Source organism: Ursus arctos, unplaced genomic scaffold (genome assembly GCF_023065955.2).
Source record: "Ursus arctos isolate Adak ecotype North America unplaced genomic scaffold, UrsArc2.0 scaffold_11, whole genome shotgun sequence".
Taxonomy (NCBI): Eukaryota; Metazoa; Chordata; class Mammalia; order Carnivora; family Ursidae; genus Ursus; species Ursus arctos.
Genome location: NW_026622775.1, coordinates 39,553,785 through 39,569,715, shown reverse-complemented (window position 1 = coordinate 39,569,715; position 15,931 = coordinate 39,553,785). Strand labels below are relative to the sequence as shown.

Genomic DNA, 15,931 nt, shown 5'->3' with positions numbered 1-15,931 from the left:
TTCAAAAAAATGCTGGGGGATATTACAGTAGTTATTTCTGTCCTCCCTTGGCAAGGACACATGCCTTTTCAACTTGATAATAATTCCCTTGTTTGGCTCAACTGTGTGGTTTGCATCTTGTACTCAGAATGTAATTGTGTCAAGAGGATTCTAATGAGAAAAGAAAATGGTCTCAGAGTGAATAGCAAATCCAGCATCCATCCTGCACACTTCATTCACAGCCCTGTTTTCCCCCTCAGGATCCAAACCATGTTCAGAAGCCTGTTGACAGTAGTGCCCCTCATGCTGTTGTCCTTCATGATTTTCCAGCAGGTAAGCACATAAATAATCAAGTGCTAGAGCCTTAGAATCCCCAGGCAGTCATCTTCCCCGAGTTAACCTCTCAAGGACATCTTCATTTTCTGTGCCAACAGATTTCTGGATTGGAAAGGTCATCTTATCTATCACCCTGCCTTCAGGAAGGGTCGATCGTACCCAACCATTCCAGAGAGCTTAGCTGCATTCCCTTGCCTTTGAAACTCCCTGTGAGAGAGAGTGAGGGGAGGCAGAGAGAGGGGGAGAAGCCCTTACAACGAACAAATAGCAAATTGCCTACCAATTGTAAACTTTTTACTCTTTAAAAACAGTGCATACCAATTAACAGTTAATAATGAAATTAATTCTAATTTAATAAGTGAAATGATTTTCTCCTAAGAGTTGCAAAACCTGCATACATAGCTTAGCTATTACTTACGAGATGAAAATACACATTTTTTATAATCAATTTTTATTTTTTTAATTTTTTTTTGATGTAAAGTTCGATGATTCATTAGTTGCGTATAACACCCAGTGCACCATGCAATACGTGCCCTCCTTACTACCCATCACCAGACTATCCCATTCCACCACCCCCCTCCCCCCTGAAGCCCTCAGTTTGTTTCTTAGAGTCCATAGTCTCTCATGTTTCATTCCCCCTTCTGATTACCCCCCTTTCTTTATCCCTTTCTTCTCCTACCGATCTTCCTAGTTCTTATGTTCCATAGATGAGAGAAACCATATGATAATTGTCTTTCTCTGCTTGACTTATTTCACTTAGCATTATCTCCTCCAGTGCCGTCCATGTTGCAGCAAATGTTGAGAACTCGTTCTTTCTGATAGCTGAGTAATATTCCATTGTATATATGGACCACAACTTCTTAATCCAGTCATCTGTTGAAGGGCATCTCGGCTCCTTCCACGATTTAGCTATTGTGGACAATGCAGCTATGAACATTGGGGTGCATATGGCCCTTCTCTTCACTACGTCTGTATAGTTGGGGTAAATACCCAGTAGTGCAATGGCTGGATCATAGGGTAGCTCAATTTTTAACTTTTTAAGGGACCTCCACACGGTTTTCCAGAGTGGCTGTACCAACTTGCATTCCCACCAACAATGTAGGAGGGATCCCCTTTCTCCACATCCTCTCCAACAATTGTTGTTTCTTGCCTTGTCAATTTTTGCCATTCTAACTGGCGTAAGGTGGTATTTCAATGTGGTTATGATTTGAATTTCCCTGATGGCTAATGATTTTGAACATTTTTTCATGTGTCTGTTAGCCATTTGTATGTCATCGTTGGACATATCTTCTGCCCATTTTATGATTTGTTTATTTGTTTCTTGTGTATTGAGTTTGAGAAGTTCTTTGTAGATCTTGGATACCAGTCTTTTATCTGTAGTATCATTTGCAAATATATTCTCCCATTCCGTGGGCTGCCTCTTTTTAAATACCTTTTATATCCAAGATTACAAAACTACAAATAAACTCCTGATTTAATACCTCTTTTCATCTACTCGGTAGACTGATTTTTATTTTAGTGTGAGTACATTTGCTTGCTAAAGAGCTGTAGTAGTCCCTTAGTTAATATTTTGAGATTAAAATGATTTTTAAGCATGATTGAGAATAATAAGAATATTATACCATGTCTATAAAATCTTTCATTGTTCAATACGTATTCAGCAAAGGGTTTATATCGGCCCAGTAGGAACCATTGGCCAGCACAATTTTTTTTTAACCATTTCCTATCTATCAATACATGGTAAATGCATCTGATTTGGTCTTTAAAGAGGAAGCTCGTAATAACAATATCCCCCCAAAAAGAATATATTTTTTAAGTCAATTTGATTGGGGTAATGTGTTCTCAGAATCAGTAGAACATACTGCCTCAGTGGACAGAAGTAAATGTTACTTTGTGCTCTGCTTTAATCAAATCAGCAACCAAGAGAATTCATCATATACATAATTACAATTTTATGTTACAGAGCAAGCTGATGATTTGCACCTCACTTCTGGAGAAATTGTTTATCTTCTGGAAAAAATAGACCCAGATTGGTATAGAGGGAAATGTAGAAACCAGACTGGCATATTTCCTGCCAACTACGTCAAAGTAATTGTAAGTGGGTAGTGCTGGTTTAAATTTGTCGTATTTTCTGTGGGTTCTGTGTAACTTGCAATTCGGGAAGAAAACAGAAGCCTAGTTTCTTATATTCTAGTTCACACTCTTCCATTGATGCATCTGGTATTTGGAAAATTCAAAAAATGAAAGTTTGTTCAACTAGATAATGATTAATAATTATTATATTATATGGAGTATTAGAACTTAATGCCTAAATGCGTCTGAAACCCTAGGGTGGAAAATGACTGCAGGTCACCTGGCAAACCAACTCGGAGGGGTGGGTAGGCACTAAACAATAAATATTAACTCTTTGAAACCTTTAGTAAACAACAATTAAATAGTACCAGATAGTCCCAAAGGAATGTTCCCTGAGGTTATGGTACCACATACATTTCACTTTTGGTTTCTTTCATCCTTTCCATTCCCATTTATTTCCATCATGAAAAAAAAAAAAGATTTGGTAATACTAAAGTACTTTCATTGGAGGTAGTGGTCCATTCATGGTTTTTCACATAATAACTTTGATTCTGATTGGAAAAAATTATATTAAAGTATCAGAATTTTTTACACCCTCACAGTCTACAATATGTGAGTCCATATTGTAGGGCCCTCAGTGCTAACCCCGGGTGTCTGTGAAACACCAAGAGAAAATCAGATTGCCACTTGAACATTTATATCAGTAGGAAGAGTATAACTCAGTCCCTGTTTTAACTTATTGATACTGGAAGATATCAATAAAGCTAGCTTAAATTGTTGAGCATTAACAGCTTATTTGAAGGGGAAAAAGCCAAGGATCTTCCATTACATCAGAAATCTAGGAAACAAAACAATAGAAAACCTGTATTTTTCAAATATAAATGAGTTTGAGTCTCTTGAATTCTAAAATGAGGGTCTTAAAAATTGTCCAGTATATATATGCCCTGATTCTTTGGAGAAATCTAACCTCATTCTCTAAATTAATATTAAGAATAATGTAAGTTTTAGTATTCTTCCTCATTTTTCTTCTGCCCAATGTAGCAGTACTTTCAAAAGCACAGTGACCACGCTGAAATCAATCACACCCAATCTGCCACATTATTGGTATAAATGCCACTTCTAAGCCTACAAGTTTAAAAAATTGTTTTAAGACTTTTAGAATTTATCAGGAAGGGTGCTGATTTATTTCACATAAACCTCAAAACCTTAGTAGTTTTCAGCCTTAGTGCATCATGGTCAAATATTTTATGACAACCCAGCTCTACGGAGCCTTGTAAATAAGGTATTCTATAAAGTGCCTGCCACTTCATAGACGCTCACTGAGTACTCATTCCTTTCTTCCTTCCCTAGTCACACTGAAGGAAGAGAAAAGGTTCCAGAGTAAGGAAAACAGAATCCACGAGTTTGATTGAAAGGTTTTATTTGGGGGTCAGGAAAGTATTGCAAAATTCTACCAACGCTTTGAAATAGGTGGAGTGGTGCACGAGTGCCTGCTGCCTGGTTTCTGTCTTGAGTCCTCCTCATCAGAAGCTTTCAACTTAGAGGATGTGGGAGAGAGAAAACTCAGTCCAGGGTAGAACGCTATCAGTGTGCTTATTCCAGCAAATAAGAGGATTGATTGGCTATTCAAGAAAGGCTGTTACCCAGGTTACATCCTTTTTTCCAAAACCCAAATTCTGGATTTCCTCCCTTTTAGCACCTACGATACTGCTTCATCAGCTTAATACCTATGTAAACTGGCTCATTTCAATCACATATTATTTCCTAATTAGCCTTAAATTTACCTTACTAAAATCTGAAAACATGAAATTGTTTCTTTGACATTGTCTTTACAGATTGATGTTCCAGAAGGAGCAAATGGGAAAAGAGAATCCATTTCATCTCGTTGTGTTAAGTAAGTTCTATTTGTGTTCTTTTGCACGAAATGCGAAGGAGGCAAGCATTTATATCATAAAGAATTACCAAACTTAAAACACCTCAGATGTGTCATTATTCACCTGCTCGGTGTGTCTTTGTAATTATGAGGAAAACTTGTTTAAAAAGCCTTCGTGGGGGGCGCCTGACTGGCTCAGTTAGAAGAGCATGAGACTCTTGATATCAGGGTTGTAAGTTCAAGCCCCATGTTAAGTGTAAAGATTACTTAAAAATATAATCTTTTTAAAAAATAAATGAATAGATAAAAATAAAAAGCCTTTGTGAATTAAGATTCTGAGAAATGCATCCTGCTGATAGAAGCTGGCAGGAGCAACACTCCACGTCATACGGGACATACAGACAGCCACAGACTAACTCCTGCAGCAGCCCCCACACAGCCTGGCCTGAACTGGAGCAGAGACAGTTTTGTTATCCGATGCATTTTCTTTGGGCTTCTGGTGTTGATCTACTGACAGATTATTGAGAAGATTCAGCTCTTTTTGTCACAGAAAATATTTTAACCTTATAGAAATAGGAACCCTACAAAAACTGCTAGACATTTTGTATTGTTTTGTTTTTAAGAGGAATGAGAAGAGAGTAAAGGAAGTTAAATTGGAGGGTCTTCCTTTATGTCTGAAGACCTTTCCATGAATTTATGTACCCTTTTATGCACCAGTGTAACTCCTTTGTGACTTAAAACAGTGGCACGATGCAACTTTATATTCCAGTTAGATGAGCAAATTAGTAGAATTCACTACCTGCTGAAGACTGTAAACCTGTCTTTGAATAGGTCAGACATAAGGAGATGCTCTCCGAGGACTTCAGAAAATAAATGCAAAGGTTACTGCAAATAAGAAAATTTCTGATGTCACAGTAGTTGAATTCTATTTCAGGTTCAATTCTTCTCCTATTCTTAAGCAGTGTTTACTGTGTCAGCAGGTTGAATTGAAAGCGGGCTTTCACAGCCATTGATCATTCAGACTTTGATTGGTGCCAGGACCAGCCTTTTCTCTTCAGGCAATTGCATCTCCTTCGACTGTTGCTTCTGAGACTTCCTTTCTCAAGCCTTAAAGCGAAGGTTTGGTATTAAATCATGCCTTCTGGAGACACTGTTTTATCTCTACTTTCATTTTCAGTCACATTTGCAGATCGTTAAAGGATTGTCCTCATTCTCAGAAGTGAAGCCTTTTTAAAGGTGATTATAGAAATCTTTAAAACAACAGTATTAAGTTTAAGACTGTTACAATTGGCCAAGTTTCTGTTTTCTTCAAACTTTCTAGTTGTGAAGACCGTGTATATAGACAACTCACTGATGATTCAACATACATTGAGCATCTCCCCTTCTAGCTGATGCCCATTGCATTCTGCCATGGAAGTGTCGTGTCTGCCCTGAGATTCTCAGGGTTGGCACTCCTGAACTCGGTGCAGTTAACAGTTGAGAGGGTCGGCTTCAGCAGTGGATTTCTGTGGCCCAAGCATACAGAGACACATGCAGTGAAGTAAAGGTGATCAAAAGATGGGCCAGTGTAGACTGGCCACCCAGGCACTCGTTTGGAATTCTGCATGAACTCTGTGACCTTAACGTTAGCCTTTTTTTTTTTCCTTTAGCCTTTTTGAGCGAATAGGTTCATACCTAAAAAGTAAGGACTATCATTTAGAAATGTAGCTTATTCTTTTTCATGGAAAATTTTCAATTCTACCTAGTGTATCTTGTTCCATAGTAAACACAGGGTAAATATTTATTGAAAGACCGAATGAAGGTTTTAAAGCATCTTAAAAGTTAGTACTCTCTAGTTTAACCTATAACCATGATCTTTTTTGTTCAGAGGCCCAAGATGTGTCGCTCGGTTTGAATATATCGGAGACCAGAAGGATGAGTTAAGCTTCTCAGAGGGAGAAATTATTATTCTTAAAGAGTATGTGAATGAAGAATGGGCCAGAGGAGAACTTCGAGATAGAACTGGGATTTTCCCCCTCAACTTTGTAGAACTCGTGGAGGGTCATCCCACCTCTGGTGCAAATGTTCCAAGTGAGTATAGAGAATATGATTTTTTATTTTGTTCTTTCCTAATTCAGCTAAACCAAATAATAGGATAATACTTAAGCTGCTTAATAATTCATATTTTTAAAAGTAGAAAGAAATTATTTTTAAAGGTAATAATAGGGGCGCCTGGGTGGCACAGCGGTTAAGCGTCTGCCTTCGGCTCAGGGCGTGATACTGGCGTTATGGGATCGAGCCCCACATCAGGCTCCTCTGCTATGAGCCTGCTTCTTCCTCTCCCACTCCCCCTGCTTGTGTTCCCTCTCTCGCTGGCTGTCTCTGTCTCTATCGAATAAATAAATAAAATCTTAAAAAAAATTAAAAAAATAAAAAAAAATGGTAATAATAGTCATTACTGGGATAACCATTGTAATCTCAAAGATCTGGTTTTGGTGTTCAGGTAATTAGCAATAGCTTCATATCAGAAATGGCAAAGAATCATAGACTTTTAAACAGAAGCAGACTATCTAGTATAACTAATGTGTATTGTCCTTCACTTTGCAGTAAAGGAAACAAGCCCAGAGAGGGTAGCGCCGGTCAGAGTCAGCCAGTACATGAAGAGACTGATTTAGAGTCCCATACTTTTTATTCTCTCTCTGCAGTTTTTCTCCAGAACTGGTACATGGTCTTCACATCTAAAGTTTGAACTTTTTTTTTTTTTTTTCCTTTAACATAGGCACAAAGGTACCACCACCCAAGACCAAAAAAGAAGATTCTGGTGCAAATTCTCAGGTAGGCTGCTTGAATAGGCAACTGTAATGAAAACCAGATTTCAACTCTGGGAGGAATATTAAAATCATAGTTACCAAGAGAAAATGTTATAAACCATTTTTCAATTCATGGAGCAAATGTTTGAAACAAATGGTTAGATGGTTACTATCTTTCTTGTGTATAATAGAGCTCATACAAATGCGTTAGAAGGACTTGCAAACCCTGATAGAAAACAAGGAAAGAGACATGATTGGAATATTCATAAAAGAGATACTGTAAGGGACTGATATTAAAAAAAACTTTTAAAGGGCGCCTGGGTGGCTTAGTCGGTTGAGCATCCAACTCGTGGTTTCTTTTAGCTCAGGTCGTGATCTTAAGGTCGTAGGATCAAACCCCACGTGAGGCTCTGTGCTCAGCACAGAGTCTGCTGGAGGTTCTCTCCCTCTGCCCCTTTGCCTGCTCCCTCCACATCTGAAAAAAAAAAAAAGATTTTAGTCACAAAGATGGTCATAGTGGTGTTTTTATAATAGGAAAAAATTGGAAGCAACCTAAATATGACCATTATCAGGAGAATGTTCTGAGGCCATGAATACTAGATTTATAAGGCAAATGTCATGGGAGGAAAACATATGTTATAGGGAAATTGAATATATAGCATAAAAAGACCAGAAGGAATATATTTAAGTTGCTAACATGCAGTTGTCTTTAGGTAGTAAGACTGTAGGGGGGTGGGTCTTTTCCCCACTTCTTCATACATTTTCCAGCTTGCCAAATGTTTGGGAACATTTGTATTATTTTTATAAAAATTTTATTTTTATAAAATTTATAAAATTTATAATTATTTTTATAATGTAGTAAGACTATAGGGGGGTGGGTCTTTTCCCCACTTCTTCATACATTTTCCAGCTTGCCAAATGTTTGGGAACATTTGTATTATTTTTATAATGGGAAAGAGAAAAAAATGGATTAAAAATTTTACGCTGTATAGCATGACTTCAAAAGTGTTTAAATGGAATAGTAATGTGGATGATTTCCATTGTTTTTATGACCTGTTTTAGAAGAGTGAGCCTGATGGGGTCATGTTTACCAAAATGTCAATGGTAATTGGGCTATGTGTCTCTAAATTCTTTGATCCCTGCCCACTGATAAAGCCAAACAGGAAAGAAGGTGACTACAGTTCTCCAGAAGGAAATGTTCACATTAGTGCCTGCATTTCTTGGGAGTTGAAAGTACCATTTTTGAAGATTGGTTACTCAAGTGCAGGAGCAAGAGGGGTTTTTGTTTGCTTATTTTTTTTGTTTTTGTGTTGCAACCCATCTGTTGTGGTGAACTTCAGATATGCTAGGTGCTCTGCCAGGTGTGCACCGTGCATTATCTCATTCAGTCCTTGCAACAATACTTAGCACTAAGATGAATCTGAGGCTCGGTCTAGCACCCAGGCCCGTCTGTCTCCAAGCCTTTGCCTTCACATTTTCCTCTCTTCCCTGCTTGGGCTCCTCAAACATGGGGTTCCCATCCTGGCGTGGCAGAGATGCCTTTTTGCAGAGCAAAACCTTCCTCTGGTGTGGGGGGTGGGTGGCGGTTAAAGCATTCCTGTTGGAGCATTTCATCGTACTAGCCCACCACGTTTGGGTCATTACCGTGCCAGCCTTGGAGCTAACTATACCTCATAAAATTAAAAGTGTGAGTTAATGAAGTCCCATGCAGTGGAATCTGATAGCCCCTGAATCAGGTAAAGACCTGAAATTAATAGATTGCCCATTCTGATCCTTCCTAATTTAGGTAAAGAAGAGCTTCACTGAAAATTATATGCTTCACCAGAATTTTTTCATAGTGTCATAAATACTATACATAAATACTGTATGTTTTACCTAATATTTTTAATATAACTCATGTTATAGATGTTAAGATCGCAATTAGAAAAAAGTTTTTGCTTAAGCATTGTATATACCTTAAAAGCAGAAAAGCTACAAATCTCATCATACCTGTCATTTGGAATTCTATTTTAAGAAAAAAGTGATTGAGGGGCGCCTGGGTGGCGCAGCGGTTAAGCGTCTGCCTTCAGCTCAGGGCGTGATCCTGGCGTTCTGGGATCGAGCCCCACATCAGGCTCTTCCGCTATGAGCCTGCTTCTTCCTCTCCCACTCCCCCTGCTTGTGTTCCCTCTCTCGCTGGCTGTCTCTGTTAAATAAATAAAAAAAAATCTTTAAAAAAAAAAAAAAAAAGAAAAAAGTGATTGAAAACTTTTATTTCTGGGGGCGCCTGGATGGCGCAGTCGTTAAGCGTCTGCCTTTGGCTCAGGGCGTGATCCCGGCATTCTGGGATCGAGCCCCACATCAGGCTCCTCTGCTAGGGGCCTGCTTCTTCCTCTCCCACTCCCCCTGCTTGTGTTCCCTCTCTCGCTGGCTCTCTCTGTCAAATAAATAAATAAAATCTTTAAAAAAAACAAAACAAAAAAACCCTTTTATTTCTGAAAGTTGGTAGCAAACATAAAGTGTTGGGTGATTTAAAGAAGCCTTCAAGCTTTGAAATCTTTGACCCCTTTAGCTTCCCCCCCACACTACTTTTTTAAGCTTTGTAGAAATTAATGTCAAACAAAATCTCACATTTCTTACCAAACTTCTGGTTTGTAACAGGATGGTAGTCTTTCTGGAGAATGGTGTGAAGCCCTTCACAGTTTTACAGCAGAGACTAGTGATGACTTATCCTTCAAGAGGGGAGACCGGATCCTGATCCTTGAGCACGTGAACTCTGACTGGTACAAGGGCAGACTGCGTGACAGGGAGGGGATCTTCCCAGCAGTCTTTGTGCGGCCCTGCCCAGGTATGACAAGTGCAGAAATGACTGCTACTCTTGGAGGGGAGCGATAGATATTCCTCTTCCCTCTGGCATGCTCGATGTAACTTGTTTGCCTGCATTTGAAAGAGTTGATTCATAAATGTATGCAGACTGTCTTCATATACTTTGTCGGCGTTATGGGGGAAAATAAAGACAAAAATGCCTTCACTTCATAGTGGCTAATTTTGTCTACTAAATGTATGCTGTATAGTTTTTTTCCTGTTAAGAAAACATCCTCTTTTTGCAAGTTAAGTAAATTCAAAGTTAATTGAAATTATTCTGTCCCAGGAATGAGAAGGGGGGCTTCTTGAAATGTTTGATTTGTGTCTTAGTCCAATGTCTTTCTAAATATGTTTGAATTTTTGGTGTCTTCACAGCTGAGGCAAAAAGTATGTCTGCTTTAGCACTGAAGGGGAAAAAGGCCAAAGCCTTATATGATTTCCATGGGGAGAATGAAGATGAGCTTTCCTTCAAGGTCAGAATGTGTATTTTTTGGTAACTGCATTAAATAGCTATAAATTTTGAAGTGTCTTCCACTGAAGAGTGGAACATTTGGGTGGAGTATTGGTCATTAGCCAGGAATGAACAGCTCTCGGACCCTAACTCTAATGGACGGGATTAGAGAAAGTGAATAGGGCACATTTAAATTATCAGCAAGGCATTTAAGAACTTAAAAACCTTACTGGCTTGATAGCCCCATAATCCCCAAATGAATTCCTTATTCCTAGACCTTGTAACATCTGATCTCAACAATACTGAGGTTTTCACTGGTAGCCCTAGTGAAGCATAATTCTCTCCATGGCCTTTGCAGCCTGCGGCTGTCATGTCTTTGAAATCAGTGGAGAAATCAGATGGTACCTACTATAGTTGGCCACTGCAGCAGTCTTCATAAGACACTGGAGTCTTGTCCACAAAGATACTGACTGGACTTTGGGGAAATGATCCCAAAAGGTTAAGCTCCTATGCAAAGGCCTATTTATGTATGTATGTATATATGTATGTATGTCATCTCCACACCCAGCGTGGGGCTTGAACTCATGACCCCGAGATAAAGAGTCACATGCTCTTCTGAGTCAGCCAGCTGACCCTACAAAGGTTTGTTGTTTTTTTTTAGCGGCCTAAAATTTAATAGTACTTTACCGAAGAAGTTCCTCTTCTTTTTTGATTGTTTTTTAAAGAGTAAAAAGAATATTTCCATGATCCTGTTTCCCCAGCCTACAGTTGGACCATGGTCAGAGAAAGGCACTCAGGACAGTACTTTGTGACTGTTCCAAGAGGAAGGAGGGTGGGGTTAGCAGCAGTTGCCATCAGAACAGCCTGCGTCAGATTCTGGGAAATTCTCCCATCATCGGATACTCAGCCAGAGGCATGAATGCCATAGAAAGAATTAAAGCATCAGGGAGTGATTGGAGAAGAGGAGACTTAAAACAGCCGTTGCCCCACCACCTGTCTAAAACAAAACGAAGGAAACGAAGGTGACATTGGGAAGTCACAGAGTAAGGGGCATACAGAGATAAATCATTATAAAGTTGCTAACTTCCCTATTTTGTTAGGAGTTTTCCATTCTTCTGGGAATTTCTTCCTTTTCATAGTAAAATGTCATTTCTCTTAGAAAATGCTGTTAGTAAATATTTCTTATGCAGAATTATAATTTGGTAACCTTATATCAGTCCCCACCCCCTCCCCGCACCCTTAATTTCTTGGTTCTCAAAATCCAAATGTTTGGAAACTGTTGTTCTAGTCTTTCTCAGTCATGGGAATCGGTGGCTCAAACTTCATTCTTTTAATCTTTACATAAAGTGTTACTGCAAGTGAACAATCCGGATTCAGACTTTTTGGATGTTATTTTGGCCTTTGTTTACGTTATATCAGTGTAAATAATAACAGAATTCACAGTATTCTCCAGAAAATAGGTTGTCTTCATTTTATAAATGACGGACCGTAAACAAGGTAGTTCTACAGTTTTTTAGTTAAGGGATTCTGCACTGCTATCAGTATTGTTAATCATTACTATTTTATTAAATACACAGAATATTAGAACTTTTTTCAAAAAGAAATTGTCCTAGCCATTAAAACTCACATGGTATGTACATAAGGACCAGAGCCCCCCCCCCACAAAAAAAGTTTCCTTTAACTATTATGTTATAATTTAGGAACCAGAAGGAACTTAATTATAATAGAAACTATGAACAGCCAGAATTTTTACAGATTTTGGCAGAGTAAAGTAAATTAATGACATTTGATAGTCAGCATTTTTCCTTTCCATTTTCCATAAAGAAAGGCCTTAAATCAAACCATTTTTCCAGAGGGCAATGTACTAGTGCTATAAATAAAATCCATTTAGCCTGATAAAGATATTCTTAAAAGTAGCCAGGGTCATCCCGAACCATTATAGAATCTTAAACCCAGATTCTAAGAAATAGTTAGAATCCATAAAGAACAAAATGGTTTCAGGAGATAATTTCAAAAATGTCTTCATCTGTTGAGGAATTACAGTTCATACATGAATAAGACACACAGTCCCTTTGACTAACTTGATGAGGGTAAATCAGATATTCTGAGTCAGGGAGAAGCTCTAAAGACAGGACTGAATGTAAGTTTGATGGTGAGGCCAGAGAAGCACGGAATAAACCAAATGGTAGAGGAGGACACCATTATGTGGAAGGATAAATGTACAGTGCAAAATTCTCAGGATGTTCAGAAAAGGCAGTTATGGTAAGAGCCTTTCTAAGTAAAAAGTCCACTGTAAAACATGGTGGCCGTGTTACCCAAAGGTTCGCAACACCGGCCCTGAAATCACACTAGATTGGAATCCTGTTCCTACCACCAAGTAGACATGCAGCCCCAAGGAAGCTGTGAATCTCTCTGAGCTTCAGTCTCCTCCTCTTTAAAGTAAAATAAAGAAGTCTATAAAAATACTCTCTAAAACGGCAAAATAACAGTACCCACCGCTAGGCCTGCAGTGTTGTTTAAGTGAGTTAATCCCTGTAGAGTGCCTAGACTAGGACTACGTGTGGTAAGCACGTGGAGTCTCTTACCTTTAAGTCTTTGCTTAAATATCACCTTCAGTGGGCCATTCCCTGGCTGGAGCTAATGAGATAGCAACCCCACACTTTCTGTCCTCCTGGGCTGGCTTATTTACTTGCTTCCCTCCTCTAAAATGAGGTCTTTATTCTTTGCTGTATCCCTAATACTCAGAAGAGTGTGTGACACATATTGGGTGCACAATAAATGATTGTTACATGAAAAGAATGTATATAACATATATGACATGTAGTACTTACTGTTCTTAAAGAAGAATTTTAGATTAGGAGCAGTGAATTTGGGGGGCACAGAATGCAAGCAGGAAAACTAAACGTGCAGTGAGGGTGATAACGGTGAAGGAACGGGCTCTGAGAAGAGGCATACAAACAAATGGTGTCGTAAGGTCTAGTCATCTGTGTGGCGTTGTCATTTAATCCACTGGGCAAATCAAGATAGTGACATCAAGAGAAGATTAAGCATGCCTCTCCAAGGAAGCTGCGTAACCATGCTTATTCTCAACAGAAGATAATCATTATTTCCAATTTGTGTCTTCTTACAGGCTGGGGACATCATAACAGAGCTGGAATCTGTAGATGATGACTGGATGAGTGGAGAACTAATGGGAAAATCTGGAATTTTTCCCAAAAACTACGTTCAGTTTTTACAAGTCAGCTGAAGGTGAAGCTTGACTGTGTTCTTTGGCACAAGAACTCACTTGAACTATCACTTTGACTATCAGATACATGTTTGCACTATTTTTTTAAACTGAAAAATATCTATGCTGTACGTGGTACACTAGAATTTTCTGAAAGCAGAATATGTCTAGGTTTTGTAGTCCGCTTTCATTCACGCTAGAAACGTGCACGTGGAAACCCATGAACCACCCCTGGTATCCTACCAAGGAGGACATCAGGCAGGGTTAGCAAGGCAGGTACACACTTCCCCAGGGAAAGCGTCGGGTGACGTGGCAGCGTGGGGAGGCTTACCAGCAGAAGTTGCACTTGGACATCTTTGCATCAGCGCAAGGAAATTAACCGTGCTTCTTCATTTTTTACTTTAGTTTAAAAAGAGGACATTTGATATTCTCCGTGCTGTAACTATCAGGACATGGTTGGTAATCTAAATTTCATTTTTGACATTCAGATTAATTCTAACGATTTAAGCGCATTATCCTTATTACCAGGGCAAATCTTTACTTCAGGTGGGGCAGTTTATTAACTAGCTGGAGCCTTTGTAAGCACTTGGTGCATCAGCTCGTGCTCATCAAATGCTCCTTGTGTTACTAAATATTTTCCCTTTGTCCAAGGATCTAAAGGGCGTTAAAATTTGATGTATCTTATCAAAAGAACCAAAACCATCCTGAAATGCCTTGCTAATACAACTAACCCTTCCACGTACCTGCCATACCTTCTTTCTTCCATGTATACTTCATGCTAACAGGGTTATTATAAAGCACATTTTCTGAATCTGCAATCATTCTTTTGACAATTACTGGTGCCACACAAAGAAAAATTCATTTTCTTTGTGTTACCCCAGTAATACATAAAAACTGTGTCTTGTTATAGTGGTACATTATGAATCACATATATCTCAGAATACAGAGCAACTATAAAGTCAGAAAACACCAAACCGCCGCAGCTCATTTCTTCCCACTATAATCAGAATGAAAAATAATTTAAGAAGACCCTAGGCTGATATTTCTTTGGGTTTTTTCCCCCAGCTTATTCCTGCACAAATTATTAGAGTAAATAAAAAACCACTTTCCTGCTATCCATTTGTTATGCATTCCAGACTTAAGATAAAAGTGGTTCTTTATGTGACTGAATCAATTACAGTTTATGGGCTTAAGCCAAATAGGTCGAAGACAATCTTCCAAACAGATCAATGGAATAGAATTTCATTGAAAATGTAAAACACTTCCCCGACAACCTTCACTGTTTTCTTCCATTTTTGAGAAGAGTTTCATGTGCTTGGCCACTTTTTAGCTATTGTCATTGTTTCCCACTGTCCCAAAAGTTAGGCTGCCAGTTGTCAGCAATTATGTGAACACCATGTGGGGTTCTGTAAGGGAGGAGATGTTTACTTTGTCTTTGATGGAACTTCATCTTCCAGTTACATGGTTACAATTGATCTTGGAGTATGGGAGCTGTTTTTCTTACATTTTGGTTAAAGAGGACAGTATAAAAAAACTCTTATCAAATCTCACTTAAGAGTAATTTCGTGAGAAATTAGTGACTTAGAGCATTATCTCAACTAAATTCTTATTTGCAGCAAGGTGCACAACAGCAGGAAGTGGGGGATGTGTCTGGAATAGGACATGAGGTATGTTATTTTGCCTGTGTAATTTTGACGTCATATATCAAAGATTGTGAAAGCCTAGCTTTATTGGAGAAAAATATCCCTCTTTAAATTTTGGCCTTGTGTTAGCAGAATGATAAGTGCAATAGTTGTAAATCTACTTGACACTATAATAAACTGAACTGAACTTTTCAAAGTCCTTTTCTCCTACTACACTGAGTTTTTTGAGAATGGAGATGGTAGCTTTATATCCCCAGCCCTTTGCACCATACAGGGCTCAGTAAAGGTTGGTTGGTTGGATGGATGGTTGGATGGATGGAAAGCTTTCACACATGGCAGTACTGTCTTGGATACACCAAGATCCAGTATCTTTCCTCTTTAACTTGTTGACAAAAATCTTCATTGAAACAAAATTCACAGTTTTGTATCATTTCACTCCTTCGTGGCACTTTTTTTGCTTGACACGTATTACCCACTCAACTGACAAAAAGCCAAGATGTTGCTCAGGATGGGTTTTCACAGGTACCTCCTTGTTCTCTATATTCATTGAACGTAATTTTTATACTCAGTGAATTTATTGTGGGGGGCACTAGGAATGTATTCTTTTTCCTTTCCATAATTTTAGGGGAAACCTGGTATCATACATCCAAGCCTACTCAAACTAGAATCTTCAGATCCTTTGTCTTTAGTGGGTTGCAAGTAGAGAGGTCATTTAAT

The 15,931-nt window shown here is 38.7% G+C and overlaps 1 protein-coding gene across 4 annotated transcripts in view; it reads left to right on the top strand.

Annotated features, from left to right (window-relative positions):
* The window catches only part of SH3D19 (SH3 domain containing 19), a 168,660-nt gene extending 153,247 nt beyond the window's left edge, over window positions 1-15,413 (top strand). For all 4 annotated transcript variants that reach the window (XM_026499462.4, XM_026499463.4, XM_048212378.2 and 1 more), the window contains 8 exons: window positions 240-312; window positions 2,279-2,409; window positions 4,224-4,282; window positions 6,129-6,331; window positions 7,020-7,075; window positions 9,691-9,877; window positions 10,270-10,367; window positions 13,476-15,413. In XM_026499462.4, coding sequence (XP_026355247.2) covers window positions 240-312; window positions 2,279-2,409; window positions 4,224-4,282; window positions 6,129-6,331; window positions 7,020-7,075; window positions 9,691-9,877; window positions 10,270-10,367; window positions 13,476-13,592 — 924 coding nt within the window. In that variant the 3' untranslated portion in view covers window positions 13,593-15,413. The remainder of the gene's footprint in view (window positions 1-239; window positions 313-2,278; window positions 2,410-4,223; window positions 4,283-6,128; window positions 6,332-7,019; window positions 7,076-9,690; window positions 9,878-10,269; window positions 10,368-13,475) is intronic.
* Window positions 15,414-15,931: the final 518 nt, after the last annotated feature.